The 16,753-nt window shown below is 41.8% G+C and overlaps 1 protein-coding gene across 1 annotated transcript; it reads right to left on the bottom strand.

Annotated features, from left to right (window-relative positions):
* Positions 1-1,524: 1,524 nt before the first annotated feature.
* DESI2 (desumoylating isopeptidase 2) lies at positions 1,525-16,687 on the bottom strand. Its single transcript, XM_065632368.1, has 5 exons — positions 16,455-16,687; positions 9,789-9,861; positions 7,830-7,923; positions 6,976-7,117; positions 1,525-5,089 (listed from the first exon to the last, which is right to left on the bottom strand). Exons 1-5 carry the CDS (start codon positions 16,491-16,493, stop codon positions 4,856-4,858), a joined length of 582 nt encoding a protein of 193 aa, XP_065488440.1. The 5' UTR covers positions 16,494-16,687; the 3' UTR covers positions 1,525-4,855.
* Between the last annotated feature and the right edge of the window lie 66 nt (positions 16,688-16,753).

Here is a 16,753-nt window from a genome sequence, read left to right as displayed (position 1 = left end):
TCAGCAACACAGTCGCGGCTTCTTGGAGTCCAGTATTTGAATGCCTTGTTTCAGGCTGTGTAAAGGTGAAAGGAGATGAGGTGAAAAAAGGCTGCCTGAAAGGAAATCCTAGAGTTGAAACCCATGAGCTTAAACAGCCACATGTGAAGCCCCTCTCTCCCCTTCATTGGTTTCACTCAGAAGACAACAATTTCTCTCCTTTCACACAACTGCACAGGCTAGAAGCAGCAAAGCAGGTAACGGGCAAGCGCAGCAGCTTTCTGCATTGAGGATTTCAGGACTGACACATCACTTTGAAAACAGCACAAGATCTACCAGGTGTCCACGTTCCACCTGTGGAAGCAGCGGTGTTACCTTAGCTCTGCGTGTCCTGGGCGGCTGCTCAGAGGGGCAGGGATGGAGGCAGAAATGTCCCTCTCTAAGAACCAGGTAGATGTAGCCCCTCTACCAACCCCAAAGCAAGCTAAAGCTGTGCCAGTGCAAGAATCTTACATTTCTTTATTGCTAGATCCTGGTTTAGTTTGAGATATGCTAATTTTAGAGGACTAGATCATATGAGAAATATGGGATTCCTACTCCAGGCCAGCAGGAATCAGATTTACTGGTGGAGTACAGCTGCTTTCTCAAAGCAACGCCATGGGCTTCCCTGACAAGTTGTTACATTGAAAAGTTGTTGAAATTTTTTCCATGATCTTATTTATATCAAGCCAAAGGGTATGAGAGTCAGGAACTGCCCAATAGCCATTTTCATCGCATTATATGAAGCACTGTGAAAAAGAAATAAAATTATTGAGGGCGAGTGATATGACTAAGGTGCCTTTAGCTGTAAAAATGCTTTGCCTGTTGAGCCGTTCTGATGACAAATTTGCAACATAAACCCTGCGTGCCTGAAGAAACTGGTTTAGAAAATGAAATTTCATTTGAAACTGTTCTATTTTCTTCAAGAACAGTGCAGTTAAACTCAGCTACTCACCCATTAACAACAATGCCATACTTTCTGTGTATTGATTGCCTTCCTAGAAGTGGACAGACACCCTTAGCCATCAGACGCCACAAGTGAATTTATCTGGAATGCAGAGTTTTAAATGGATGAGCTCTGTCAAAGTTGCCAAGTTCCTTTCAACAGGTTACAAGTTCCTCATAAATATCCAGGGGAGTTTCTCCAGCCTGGACCAGCGCTGGGCTGTGGTGCCATCAGCACCACCAGGACGGGCGCAGCACAGGGTGGTGGCTCAGGCTGGTGTTGCCATCGGTCCTGACCGCACTCTGGGTCCTTCTGCTCAGCGCAAAGGAGCTGGCAAGGTGCAGACATTACAGACCCCACACATCTCATGGCTCATGTCAGAATATAGCCTGTAGCTTAACTATAGGAAACCCTTGGATCATCTTAATATCCTTTGAAAGCATCTTTCAAAACCGAAGATCAGCTTGGATGGCACTGACAAAACAAGGTGTAGGTACCAGGGAATAACACACACAGCCAACCGTCTTTTTTTATAAAAGTATTTTTAATAAACTGATGGATTTAAGTTTCAGATGCTAGACAACTTGTTGCCATGTACAGGTAACAAAAGTCAAAATTCTTTGAATTTTATACAAATACTATGTAGTACAGTAAACTTGAATACAAGTTTACAAAAAATGCATCAGTGAATATTCAGCTTGTAACCAACTTCCAACAGTGAAAATTACCATGTATCAATAGTGATCAGAATTGCATTGCAAATTTTAGAAGTAATGCAACTATGTTTTTACCAAGCCACTCTGAAGTTACTGGTGCACACTGACAGTACATTGGATTTTTTTGGCTTGCTGAACAGAAAATGGCATTTAAATAAAGTGACTTTGAGTTAAAGAATATAATATGTACCAAAAGTACTACCTTACAGAAAATTAAACAAGAATGAGAAAGTAAACAGAGCAGAACCCTGAAGTAGTGATATTTTTCTACCCGTTTTGATGGAAAAGACTCCACAGGTGTCCAGCTTTCTCACAGCATTTTGCAGTGTCCTAGTCCTAGCACAGTGTGGTCATTAGTAGACTAAAGTAATCCCTGCTTGGCAGTAATGCTGGTGAAAGGTAACTTGCTCTATTGCTAACAAATCGGAGTAACCACTGGCAGGGTGACTTCTCGGAGGCATCCAGTGGAGGCTGAGTTGCGACTGAGGTTACAGTACCACTTGCTTTGATTCGGTACCCAACAGCCTTCAGGGTTCAGTTTCCTCACAGGGTTTACAAATGGATGGTTTTGAAACAACAACAACAAAAAAGAGGAGCATAAGACAGTATTTTCACCTGTACAGCTACCAATAAAATGAATGTTTTTGTTACAAACTTTCCAGTCTGCTTTATAAAAAATATTCTTAGTTTTACTTCTAAATAAAAACTGTGCTGTGATCTGTCACGTTCTTGCATTGTACATGCTGCAGTTGTGTGTCTTAATGAAGGTGTAGAGATTGGTGACCTAGCACTCTGGATGTATCAGAAGCCTAAAAAGCTGATTTTGGTACATAAAAGTTAGGTAGCAATGAAAATGCATTCTATTTATTTTCCCTAAAACCTAGGAAAAGCTACAGTACATTGCTAGATCAGTGGCCTCAACCCTGAGCTGAAATAAAGGACCTGCCTTGGCCGAGAGACTCAGTCACATTACTACCCCAGCTGCACAGCAGAGACAAAATAACCTGTCTGTGGCCTGTTGCCTCAGCTGTCAGGAGTGCGAGATTCAGTTCTGTAATGCTTGAGAGTTGACTGGAGACCACCATATTCATTTTCACTACAGGGAAAAAAATGAAAGGAGAATTCAAATTCAAGAGATTCAAGTGAAAAAGCATTCAATAGGGAGAGTCACTATGTCCAGCTTCTGGAGACCAGAGAACATCATTAGTGGTAGACTTGTCAGTCTTGAGCATTTCCCACTTGGCAGAAGAGATTATTAAAACACGTACCAAACTACAGTTAAAGAGACTTCTACTATTATCCCATCTTTCCAGAAAGAGTCTCATTTGATTTGTTTTTTCCCCAGAACCGAGCATCTCTGTAGCTACACTGCATCGCAGAAGATGAGTGAAAACAGACTGCCTGACAAAGGATCCAACCCAACTGCTGGCAGAAAAACTTCTGCTTGTTTCTAACCCGAGTTGGAGTTGCCCATCGTAACAATTCTTACTACCATACAGCCTACTGCACCTTTCCGTAGGGCGCAACGGCACCGACTACCCGTGGCTAGGAACATTCATAACATGAAGCATTTTTGCCTCCTGATTTTTTTTTTTTTCCTTTTAAACAGCAGAAACTGTAGAGTCAGTATTTCACTTAACGGAAAAACTAAAATCCAGCAACGGACTGAAAATAAAGCTTGTAAGAGTCATTTATACTTCTAATAATGCACGCTTCTTTGTGAGCTGATCAGTTTACGCATGGTATGTTTGTTGTTTTGTTTTTTTTTTTAATTTAAGGCAGCAAGTCTTTCAAAATGCACAAGCTCACCTCCCTCATGTTTGTGCTACTGTATCCTTATGTGCACAAGAGAACCTCACTAATTTACACTAATGACTGGAAGAACCATTAATTCTCTTGGTAAGTGAACAAGAATAAGGCATTCCATTATATATTCTGATCACTAATTATAATTTAGCTCTAATTATAATCTACCAGCAAACATACTTCTGTATTTTAGAAAATAATATCTCTTACCTTCAGATATAATTATGTGTGCAGATTAGTGGGTTCTGCTGTGTAAACACGCAGGTGCATAAGCAATTTTCAGGTTTTTCTTCATTACATCTGACAAGAAAGTTAATGCCACAGACAGAGACTGTGGGAAAATAAATTAGGATTTCTCTGTAATTTGTGCGGATATGCACAACTGGGCAGTAATTCATAGCTCAAAAACAAGGACACGAATGTTTACAAACTCGAATTAAGCAAAAATCAGCAGCAGAAAGCAAGGCCATTCCCCAGCCATAAATGGCTTGTATTACACTATTCTAAACTATATGAAACAAACAAAAAACAATACAAGTACTAACTTTTATATACAAGTTTGAAACCAAGTAAAGCAAATAGTGAAAAATTTGTTGATGCTTCTAACAGATGATATTCACATGTCTGAATTCTGGCTGAAGTAGACTGTAAATGCAGACAGAAGATAGGATGCAAACTACATGGCTGAGTTTAAAAAAAAAAAAAGGGATCAATGTGCATTGTAATGACATAGAAATTCCCCTTCATGTGTGCAAAAATCCACAGTTTCATTAATGTAGAGGTCATACTTCTAGTAACAGATCTTAGACAAAAGCAGTCTCCCTACATCCTGCAATCCACCTGTTTACATCAGCCACTTTAAGTGCACAGTACCCTGTTTACATATATAGTATTCAGCAGTTTCTGGCATTTCTCAAAATTTAACGTTCACCTGCCTTAAATCTTGAAAACAAAGGGGAGAGTTCATCCAGGGCATCACACCACTGTTTTTGAGTTATACCAACAGTTAAATCCAACTCAAATTCTCTCTTCTTCCATGGTGGCAGGAGTCCTTACAGGACTTGTAAACAGCAGTACACAATACTGTAAACAAATAATTTAAGTTCTGCTTTATACAGGATGTTAAATTAACCCAGGTCTACCAAAGAGGTGAAAATGAAAAGGGTGGCTTCACCCATAAACCTTCCCTTTTCTCCCAGCAATCCTTTTCACTACATAAATAATCCTGAGCTGAAACGGGGGGTGACGAGAGCCTTTTTTGCATATAAAAAACATGTTCTAGAGTCAGCTCTCACGTTCTGTCAGGAAGTCAATTGCTGGAGAAATTAAACTGAAGTTTTTCAAACCATTTGTTACTTTGGAGGAGGACTTATAATTTGGTGTGGCGTCCAGTTCTAGACCCAGATGCTGAGCTTGCCAAGGAAGCTGATGCCGCCGCATCCTCGGCTTCCTCCAGCTCTTCGTGCAGCTCCTGGCTCACGCTGGACTGGAGGGCTGCAGGTGTCAGCCACTCCTTCGGCAGGCAGCTCTGCAGGAATGGGATACAGGAGCTGAAGTAGGCAAGGCGATTCACCCACCGTGGAATCTCTTTTCCACACAGAATCTAGAGGCGGGGAAGGGAAAAGAAAAGATTAATTTGTCTTCTGGCTTCAGCAGCAACAGAACTACAGTACTTACTGGAAATAAAAAGCAAAGGCTGCAGCAGCCTTATGATTTGCGTATCACAAACACCAGTCAAGCAGCACTCAAGTTAGCTGCGCTAAGACAACTTTCTCCATCCGTAAAAGCAGCATCCCAAGTCATACAAGGAGACTTGTTTTCCACTGTGAGAGCTTGACACATGGTTCTGTATTTTCTTAGAAGTCCTGAAAAGCCTAAGCACCTCACCCGTTTTGAATAACTTCTATAAAAGACACAGAAATGAGTTAAGGTGTGCTTTCTATTCACTGCTAAATCCTCAGAAACAGAAATTGCAAGAGAAATCTCACTATTACAAAGAAGCACCCTGAAATCAATTGGTCAAAAAGACAGCATTGATACCACAGCTACGCCAAGGTATCCATACAGCTGAGGGTATTGACTGGGATGGCCCCTGATGACTTCGCACAAGACATCACCATCTTGCAGCACACGGGCCAAGCACAAACACTCTTAGGTTGACTGGAACAAGAGAAGCTATATAGAGCAAAGCTGGTTTCAGCTCCTCAAAAATACCTAAAGCTGCATTAAATACTTGTTTTTTCTGTACACAAGTCATTAAGTGGTTTCATTGTCACTATTCAAGGAGGGAGCTATTTTACTTAACTACCTCCATATTCACTTATGGTATTACTTACTTCAGTGTAAATCTGGAGAAAATCGTAGCTAATGTGAGCATTACTCTGCTGCAACTGAGCAGCATTTAACTTGTAATTATATCCTTGTTTTTACAGTCATTCTGAACATTAAATAGGACAAGACATAAAATAGGAACAACACGATAATGCGGTTGAAGAGTATGGCAAAAACCTGGCCATATAGGCCAGATTTCATGCCAGCTGCTGCTTTGTCAGTGTCTCACCCTACTTACTTGTTCCAGCATCGCACATGAATCATCATCTCAATAAAATTTTCCAGTACCACTGGAAGATCAGTTTACACAAAACACGGGCTATACAATAAGTGTACCATTAACTATTTGAAAAGAAAAGAACAATTAAATTTTATGGAAGTTCATAATGGAAAAAATAGCCATACCTTTTTTGGAGTGCTTCAATGAAACATTAGAATAAATTCTGACAAGCACAGATTGCCAACTACTGATAAAAATCACAACTGCCATTCCCGTCTTTGTCCTGGGTTACTTGTTCCTGACCCTTTCCCTTGTGTTGATACACATGTGAGTGATCAGGCATTCAATCATATTGGCAAACTAATTATGTTAAAATAAAAACGAGAGGAAAAAGCAAAGTCCATTCAACTCCACAGTCAGATACTCTCTGTATAACCACTCGGGTATCTACATGACCAGGACACAGGTGCTGGCAGAGCAATAACTTGACAAAAGCCTATCAAACCGAGGATTAACACTATCTGTGAAACTTCTATGTCTTTGTTATTCTTTACAGTAGATCATAACTTTAAAAATCATTTTCAGTGTGATGATTTTGTGGATAAAAATAACACATAGTTCTATCTTCAGTAGGGATCTCTGAAGCATCTGAAATGATTTGGAAATCTTGTTAATACTTTATTTACTAGGGCTCTCAATTAAGAATGCCCACCTGTTAGAACACAAACTACGTATGAAAACAATATTTAGCATTTTTGGCAGCAAAATCTTGTGCTTTGGACATGAGCACAAATAGAAACTGAAAAATGGCAACATTTGCCCAAAGTACCAGAGCTAGCAAGTTGGAAATTAGGTCAAACATTCCAAAGGGCAAGAAAGAGATGAGGCTCTGTACCCACCCGGAAAAAACCTTTATACAGACCTTCACGCTTGTTTACCTCAGATAAAGCTGAAGAAAAGTGATTGCAGTTTTTGTGCATTAGGTGATAAGCATTTCCTTTGAATTCTTTTCCAAGCTCTTCTACTATTTTTTCTATGTCATCTTCCATAAAGTCAGTACTGCCTAGAACCACAGCCTCTCTAGAAGAGAAACAGAGAGAGTAGAAGGTGATCAGGCTTCCATGATATAGGCGGATTATTGTTCATACATCGCTCAAAAAATCACCCCGCTGTGGGTGGGGAGATCTTTCTGCCCTCCTAGAACAACATGGATTATTTCTATTACATGTTACAGCACCACTTTCATCTTTATCATGAGATACGATTTCCTTGCCGTTTTCCCACCTGTAGCTCACTTAAGTTCTTTGCAATTTAACTCTGAGCAATATTGGATGCAATTTTCCCGTCTTCTGCAAAGGATATAGTTTCTAAGAGACAGCTGAGAACAGGTAAAAGCTTATAAAGCAGGGAAGGGTCAAGGCAATCACACTGAAAAAGTACAAAAGAGACACGAGGAAACCTTGAAGAGCAATATTTTTCAGGTTTTCTTTGAATAAAAATTTCACTACCTTGAAAAAGTTACCCCATCGTATATACTGTATGAATAAAAAAGCTAGCCAAAAGTCCATATAATTTGTACAGATTTAAGGCGTTTAATGTATGCCAAAAATAATGTTATTTGCTGTAGACACTATTTAGAAATGAAAGACAAAGATGATGAGAATAAGTAAACATACTAATTTCTCAAAAAGTCAGAAATCCTGTAATATTCAACATATCTATCCTCAAAAATAAAAGCAACAAGTTGTCTTTTTAATATGACTTCTCAAAAGCAAGAAAATAGGTATCTTACTTAAATTTAAATGTTTCTCCTAGCTCAGAAGCATTTCCTGGTGAAATTTCAAATATTCCAGAAAAAGGGTATGGATGACCACCATAGGCAAATTCTGAAAGAGAAAGCTCAGATTTAACAAAACCAGCATATGACGACAGTAGAAAACAGCAGACCTCACCAACTGGAAGATCACAAGGATCTAAAGCTAGAAACCAGACTTCTCATTTACATGGATAACAAATGCAAGGAGCTGGAAATTAAGTTTTCTAAGGTACTAGTTGACCTAAGTAAAAACCATCAGGAAATTTCCTACATCATTGTACAGGTTTAACTTAATATATACTTACTGTAAAGTTGTTAGTTTTCATTGTATCAGTGAGGATTTACAAGTTAAATTGTAAATCCCACCGATGTTCTTTATACATGCTTGTTTTTAAAAAATCCACTTACACATTTATGGATTAGGGATTCAAAGTACTGCACCCTCAAAAGTCTGATGGCGTTTCTATTCAGTGTGCACTACAGCTGTAAGTGTGGCAGCTGGTAGTGGCCTAATAGGTTTTTTTAATTTCTTCGATTTGTGAGAGTTCAACTGTCCTGAGTTCTTTACTATAACAAGAAAGTAAACCAGTGCACGCGTCTGAAGTCTGCACACAGCATCTGCTGGCATAAGCACTTACAGCACAAGAAAATACCACGGCGTGCTTTAGCTTCCTTCTGCGTCTGTACGATAATGCAGCACGCCGCACCCAGAGCGCAAAAAAACCCTTTAGGCATGACTTCACACTTCCCTTCCTCAAAACTCATAACACATCATCCAAGTCTAGCATTCAGCTTTGTGGATAACCTTTTTTACAACAGGTTAATAAATAAAGTTTAATGTACTTTGAAAAATGCAAGTCATTGTTCTAGCAGGGGCATGACCTGCTGTAGGAGAGAGCTGTTACACCGTGCACAGGAAGGGAGGCACATGCGTTCGGCACAGCTCGAGCTGGGCTTCTGGCACAGCACTATTGAGAGTCAGGTCTTTCTGGTTTGGATTAAAAGAAATCCAAGAAAGTTTTAACAATAAACACTGTGTTTTGTCAATTTGTTGCTTTGATAACACTTGCAAACCCAGTTACGGTTTGACCATTACAGCAGCTGAAACATCTACAGGTTAAGGTAACTTTGCACAGTGTGGTCTTTGGATCACATGCCACAACTTTTGCTGCTTCCCCTCACCTCCAAACACATTCCAAAAAGAGAACTGAAGTGGATTTTTTTCGTCCTTAAATGGACTGCTCTTAGCACCATCACCTCACAGTGTCATTAGGCTGGCAGGCAGGAACACCCCAGACCCGAGCCTGTGCTACTGGATGCTCAGAAACACCCTTGGGCAGCAATGGGGACTCAAAGTGGCTCAAACAGGTCAGGAAGCTGCATCCTCAAAGTACCACCTACTTAGCAAAATCTCAGTGTGTTGCTGTATTTATCACAAATGTATCTTTTGCTAACAGTATGCATGAGATGCCTTTTAAAGAAACTATCTTTTTAAAACAAACCAGCCTACCGATAAGGAACAGACAGGTTTTGCTGAGCATCATACACTTTCAGGTGTCTATCTGCAACACACTATCGTTTCTGTACCTAAAAATTAGCTCCTTGCACTAAGTGCTGGCAGAACACTAAGGAAACATGACTCAACCATGCTTACCTGAAGCATACATTTGTTTTAACAATAGGTATTTCAAAACCTAAAATACAGATTTCGATGCCTAGTTGAATAAATTGCACACTTTTTCATAGTTGCATAGCTTTAGACAAGAATTCAAGATGACTACTGGATTATTCATATCCAAGGTTTTTTTCCAGAAGAGATGAGAACTGTAAGAGAAAACTGATGAACAGGTTTCAGAAACCAGACTTCCCTCACTACCCGATAAATGTTTTTTGAATTACCAAACAAAGAGTAAGTTATATTTTTCTTGTACGTACCTCGGCCATACACCTCTATACCTGAATGGAACACTCCAATTCCAAGGGAAGAAGTATATTCATTCATCCAATACTAAAAGAAAAGAAGAAAACAAAAAAGGACTTTTGTTAGATTCCCAGACAGATTCGTCTTCTGGTAGCAGGCTGACAAGTATTTATCTTCCACATCAAAAGCATAAAACCCCACCACAAAGTGAAACTGCACAACCCATTTTACAGGAACAGAACATGCCATTAAAGTTCCACAACTGTACAGAGTGAATTAATTCCATCGGGTTCTCCTCCAGTGTTTTAGTGCTGTCAATGTCTGCCAGCCAAGGAGACCATCCATGGGAGAAATCCAGGTCAACTTTCAATTTGTCAACAACTTACAGGTTGTGGAGTTTTCCATTAGGTGGGATACATTCTAGAATCAACCGCAGTAATTTTGCAGGAGCACTTTTTTTTTTAATAACATCAGAATGTAAGACTGTAATATACACATGCCGTCATTTATAGCAACGACCACGCTTTTGCTTATGACCAGGTGAGCACAAGACACACTCAGAGATATGTAACATGGACTGAAATTGCCTCAGTATATTTTATCTCTGAATATACCATTGTTGGACACCATACAAGAGACAAAGCTCCCTCCCAGCTCCTCATGTGTCTCCATACACCAGGTGTAAGTCTTTTGCATAGGTCTAACACCTGTTTCCAATATATCACTTCTATTGTAGCCAACAGATAATAATTGCATTTCAAAAGGAAACTAGGAAGTGATCATTTAAGAGAAAAAAAAAGGGGGGGGGGGGGGAAGAAAAAAAACCCTTCCCTTAGTATTTTCTTTTTCAGAAGCAGCAGCAAGTGCCTATTAGGATCCAACTATTACCCTCAAGATCTTAAAGATGCACAGAGTTCTGGAACTACATTGCCACCCTCAAAATATCAGTCTCCAAGTGACACATAATTTAAAAAGGAACATCAAACGAAGGCTAAAAAAAAAAAGCCTCAGTTGTGTCCTTACAACTGAAATTGGCTAGCAAGAAATACTTCTCAAAACTACAAAGAAAACATTATTTTGTCAATTAGTCCAGTAGTGGGATTTTTCCTCCGAGGTCATGCGGTCCCAAAGGGCACCGCTGCAAACTTCAACAAAGGAGACTGCAACAAGTCAGCTGGCACACAGGATACAGATGAGGTAGCACCCCCAGGAAATTAATATTTGTTTAGCAAATGGGAAGAAAAAGAAGCTGTCTTCTTTACACAACCTGTTGACATAGTAAGTGCTTTCTGATGTGAAGTCAGTATTAAAACAGCACAGCTGATGATAAAAATGTAAAAGGTTACAGGTGTCGCAGTTTAAGATGTGCTAGCTGAGTTAGTGAGTAATTTACAGGGCCATTACAAACATTATAGTATATAACACACATTTCTGAAAGCTAGTTTTCTCCCAGTAAAAAATATACACTAAACCTTGGACTGAGAAGCTATTAATGAAAATCAAGACAAGACAAATGGCAAAAAGAGCAATTCAAGCCAAAAGATACAAATTATCAGGAATAAAATATGGATGTATTTGGCTTTTATAGTCACCCTAAGTACCATAGAACCTAAAATAAATAGTCCCCCAAATTCAGTTACCATCAGCCACCAAACATCAGCATGTGATTTTTCCAGCCTAAAAATCACAATTATGCTAGCGGGCACAGGACACAAAAGACTATCTGGATAACAAGATACTGAGATTTGATGTCCTCTTCTGTAGACAAGCCAGTTGTGAGAAATTTTGTCAACATGAATTAACAGAAGGCAGATTTTGCTCCTCATATTTATTTAAAGTTAAGCCTCATTGAGATCTGTGGATAAATTTTGCTCAGGACTAAACTTTACCCTTTGCTTTAATTTCTGTTTTTTTAATGCATTGCTTTGTTAGCTACTGGGGTATGCATGACTACACTAAATTATCACCTTAGTCTATTTAAAGGGCCTAGCAGTTCTTTCCTTCCTCCCCCTCAAGAAGAGCAGAGAGTTAGTCTGTATGATCAAGCTACATCTAGAAATATACTGGGTTAGATTTACTCTGTATAGACAAGAGGTGTCAAAGTCATTTTCACCAGGGGCCACATCAGCCTCGCAGTTGCCTTCAGAGGGCCGAATGTAATTTTAGGACTGTATAAATGTAACTACTCCTACACGCTCTAGTCTTTCCTCTCCTGGATACTCATTTGACCAGAAAACTCTGGCTCCAGCCTCTGAATTCCAAATAACCTACACATCACATACACATCAGATCTGTTAATGCCAAGCAAGGTTATCACTGCTCTCTGAAAATGGAAAAAAAGTTACACAAGATATTCCAGAAGCAGTAGAAAGTAATAAAGCCTGGTTTGCTACTAGGCAGAAAAAGAGAAAAATTATCGATGCTCCTCCCCTCACACACCCTCATGAAACCCGGTGTAGGGAGAGGACAGACAAGTGGGTCGCCCACCCTCCTCATCCTTCCGTACAGAAGACGACGAAGGGGGCGGAAAGCTGCTCTAACAAGGTGTTCTGCAAGTCCAGTGCTATTCCAGTACACACTCCTCCTTACTGGTGGCACCTAAATACACAGGGCTCACTAGACTACAGAAACTGAGCAGTGGTGGCAAATAAAGCAAATGTTAGCATCTTTGGAAGAAGTGACTAAAGCAAGCTGGCACTTAGTATTTCCAGTAAGAACAGAGTAGGTTAACTGAAGATAAAAGAATTTCAATAAAGCAGAATTATTTTCCTCATAGGAACAGTAATTATATTTAATTATTACTTAATCTGGATCAGCTATTGGAAGGTTGGTCACATTTTCTCATTGAACAAAATGCCTTATCTCACTGAAGAAAGAAACGGGTGGCAAATGCAACTTAAATAATAACTATATAGCTTGCTGGATCAGTAAAATGCCACAAATTCTGGAATCTCCAACGGATCCTGAAAGCTACATCTTTGCTTCCATTATACAAACTCGATTCCCTTAATTTAGTCTTCATATGAATTTTGCCATAGTATAATGTATAGAAAAATCACAATACCATATCCTCAATATTTTGCAATAAGTCAGTCTTATAAAACAGGAATTCATGTTTAATGTAACTATCAGAATGATAATATTGGACAAGCATTTTTCTATATGCACAATAAAGTCATGTCATTGAAATGAAAGAAAGAGACTAATCCCAGTGCTTCAAAAATATCTTCATTACTTTCTTCAGAGCTTTCATTTATGTTAATACTTTAGGTTGTTAAAGCCTTATCTGACAAGGGAAAAAATAGGATGCTGCTTTGTGCACAAAAAAGCTAGACTCCTAAAAATAGCAGTTAGTTAAAATGAAACTATAAAGTACTCCGGTTCTCAAAACACAATATATCAAAGTCTTCACCCTACCCTTTTAATGATCATAAGATTTTCAAAGGCATGAACTGCAGCACGTAAATATGCCCTTAAGCTTCTCTCCCTCTGTAAAGTTCCCAGTACTTGAAAGTCCCCTTTCTTGTACAACACACGCACCCCTCCTCCCTCTTTGGTTTTATCAAAGATTTTCAGTTTCAAGCGCTAAGGACAATGGAAGGGTATATGCTCAAAAACCAACCAGCTCAGTCCTGCAAGGAGTTTCCAGAGCAGCAAGGTCACCCTGTATTCCTCTGCATACCTGAGCAGCTGCCTGGGAAATGCAGCCACAGTTAGCGCTCAGGTTAAAATAGAGCTGCTTGTATCACTGTTGCAGTTATAGTAATGTTGACTCTGTCAACCAGGTGTCTAACAGTGGTCTCTTGTTCCAAGAGAAACAAAAAAACCCCAATCCCAAACCTAAACTACAAAAAAACAACCATCAAACCCACCTCCAAGTGACACAAAGCGTCAGAAGCAATCAGTACACCTGCTAGTACCTCAATACACAGTCCTCAAGATTTGATGCATAAACAGAACTTCAAAATAGCTACTATGAAAGACTCTTCCCTTCTCCCCCCCACTCTTAATGCCCCCAAACAACAAAGTATCATAGATTTCAGTAGGCTGTCTACATGCAGTCACGTAACTGCTATGCAACACAAAGGTAAGGCTCTAGTTTAAGCTCCTGCTTCAAACAAGTTTAAAATGGACTGAGACATGGTTTAGTGAGAGTTTGAGGCTGGATGTGTATTGACAGTGTCCTTCAGTCACCGTGGGAACCTCAGCTTTTCTTTCCAGTTTAAAGGAAACCTGTTTCTCTTACGGTCAAACAACATGGACGTCATTATAAAACAACAAACACAGCTGAAGTACGATATAGAAATATTCAGCTTACACTACATATAGTTTGTGGTCATGTCCACAACTGCAGACCAATGCACAAAGTGCCACCCCTACATGTGATCAAGCATCTGCAAATGAATGTGCTTGCTTGCTTCTTTTGGGGAATAAGTTCCTTCCACAGACGGTGGCTTTAGAGACTATGCTACTCCTCAATGTAGGCAGAGCCTCACTAATCACAACAGGACAACTATCAGTCGCCAACATGTCCTGAGAAGTACGACACTAGTTTTTATGAGCACAATCTTCCTGTTGCTTTTTTTCCCCTCCCCTTTTGTCAACTCTCAGCCTTCCTAGGACGGCTGGAATAAAACTGATCACAGTAATTCAACTCTGGAGGAAAAACAAAGGAGGATGTGGGTTGCAGCAAAGAAATCTAAGGAGCAGGGAAGGGGTGAAGGAAAACCATGGGAACAGAAGAGTAGACTATGACAAGAGGAAAAGAAAAGGCATGCTGAAGTCACACCCTGCCAATGGCATCATCGTGGCGAGAACACCGCTTCTCACGGATGCTGTGGCGTGACTTTCCAGGCAGGCACTCACACAGGAGACAGTCCCTTCTGTCAGTTTTCACAGCCTGCCCGTGAACTGGGCCCAGGTGACACTTTGCACAGCTACGCGACTCTTCGTGGGAACACCGGGTCTTCCACCTTGGTGAGTCAGAAGTGCGTCAGTTGACTTCAAAGACACTGCCTTATGTAAAAGCCCTGAAAATGAAGTCCTACTTCTTGCCCTGTACAAATATTTATAGTTAATAAATGTAAAGCCATCTCTTTCCACGCTAGAAGAGCTTCTCCAATGTACACTTTTGAACTGTAGTCCAGAGAAGTCACACATATACATGTGACGGAGCATCCTGCCCTCCTTAAGTCTAGTATAAATAAGGTACACTGACTTCTTGCTGTATCAGCATCACGTATGAGCTCAACTAGGTGAACAAAGACTCCATTTTTTCCCCTCTCTCTGAAAAATCACAGTGAATAGACTGCTCCTGTCTGCAGTCTCCCCTCACTCTCTACAATAAAGGAAAAACGAAGTAGAAGCAACAGGTTATATTCACTGGAGACAGAACTTTGACACAGGAGGGGGGAAAAAAAAGCCTTTGATAGGGACATTGATTTCTATGGTAAGTATTGGGGTGAAAGAAATGATGACAGGAATCGGGCTAGTTCATGTAAACTCATATATAATTTTAACTTCAAAACAGATAGCTGCCTATGATTGCTTTTAAATATTTTAGCATTTGAACCTGAGTGTTCTCAAGCAAACGAGCTGCATTTTCTCTCTGCCAGCAGTCACTGACTCTACATTACACACCTTCACCCCTTTAAAAGGCCGAAAGTTCACTTTTAAATGGTGGTGGTGGCAGGAAAGCCTATCCAAAATAGGTTAAGTAACACAGTTACCTGAAGCTAGTTGTGAATCTTACTGCCCCTCTATCAGTAGATTCAAAATATGGTCAGAGAACTAGTGCTCCTTGTTCTAATTTCCAGCGCTTGAAACGCATTATCGGATAATATTTTCTTAATGATACTTATCCGCACCTCCTGCTCTACGCAGGTACTTACACCTCATCTGTTACCACAGCATTTGAGCAGCTTGTAGCTGAACAGAAGACAATACAACAGTTGCTGTAGGTGTCACAGAAAGATGACCCAGAAGGGAGGGAAGGTGAGCTCATAGGACTGCAAATCAAACTGGAGCAATTCCGTTATTTCTACCAAGTTGCAGCCACACCAAAACTGTTCAAAATTTCTGGTCTAGAAGAAAACATGTTACTGACACAGCACTAAAAACCTCTTATCCCTACCGAGACAGTGGTTATCCACAACTACCACCCTGCTGGAAAATCAGCCACTTCTCTGGTTTTCAGGAGCAGGGCAGGGAGGGCCTCCCCTCGCTGAGCCCTGGGTGGAAACCACGGAAGGATGAACAGCCCGGGGAAACTCACGCGTGGCCACTCACTCAGCGCAGGGGCAGCGGACGAGTTTCCCCCGCGACAGGGCAGGGCCCCACCTGTCACCGCAACACCCGGCCCGCCGCCCGGCAAACTTTGGCTGCAGGTCACAAAAGACCCGTAGACACTGTCAGCCCTCCCGGATCACCGCCGCCCCCTCCCCCCGGGTCTCTCATCGCTCCCCGCGGGCGGGAGCCCACGGAGCCGCCTCCCGCGGGGACAGGCCGGGGAAGGGCAGGGAAACTTTGCCCGCTGCCCTCGCCGCTCCCGCAGGACGCTCCGCGCCGCAGCCCGCGCGGCCCTCCCGGGGCGGGGAGCCGGACCCCCGCCCGCTGCCACAGGTGCGCGGCCGCGCCGCCTCCCGCAGCCCCGGGCCGCTGGCGCCGGGCCGGGCGCTCACCATGTCGTAGACGTTGAGGATCACCAGCTGGTTCGCCATCGCCGGCGGCCCGCGGGCGCCCCCCGCCCGCTCGGTCGCTCCCGCTGCGGCGGCGGCGGCGCTGCTCAGGCGGGCGGCGGGGCGGTGGGCACCCCCGGGGGCCGCTTCCTCCTCGTCCTGCCTGTTGCTGCGGGGCGGGGGGGGGCGGCGGGCACCATGGAGCCGCCGCCGCGGAGGGACGGGGCCTCGCCCCCGGGAGACGCGCTTAGCCCGCGGCCGGCGGCGGGGGCCGGGCGGGGCGGGGGGGAGCGGGCGCGGGC

The sequence above is a fragment of the Caloenas nicobarica genome, chromosome 3 (genome assembly GCF_036013445.1).
Source record: "Caloenas nicobarica isolate bCalNic1 chromosome 3, bCalNic1.hap1, whole genome shotgun sequence".
NCBI lineage: Eukaryota > Metazoa > Chordata > Aves > Columbiformes > Columbidae > Caloenas > Caloenas nicobarica.
Note: the sequence above shows the minus strand (reverse complement) of the source record. Positions and strands in the feature narration are given on the sequence as shown.

What these genes read in the sequence shown, in the direction of transcription:
- DESI2 (XM_065632368.1), bottom strand. Translation starts at nt 16,493, where the DNA reads ATGGCGAACCAGCTGGTGATCCTCAACGTCTACGACATG. An exon ending in TATAGAGGTGTATGGCCGAG is followed by an intron (nt 7,924 to 9,788) that starts GTACGTACAAGA and finishes TTTCTCTTTCAG; the next exon opens with AATTTGCCTATGGTGGTCAT. An exon ending in GGAGAAACATTTAAATTTAA is followed by an intron (nt 7,118 to 7,829) that starts GTAAGATACCTA and finishes TTTCTCTTCTAG; the next exon opens with AGAGGCTGTGGTTCTAGGCA.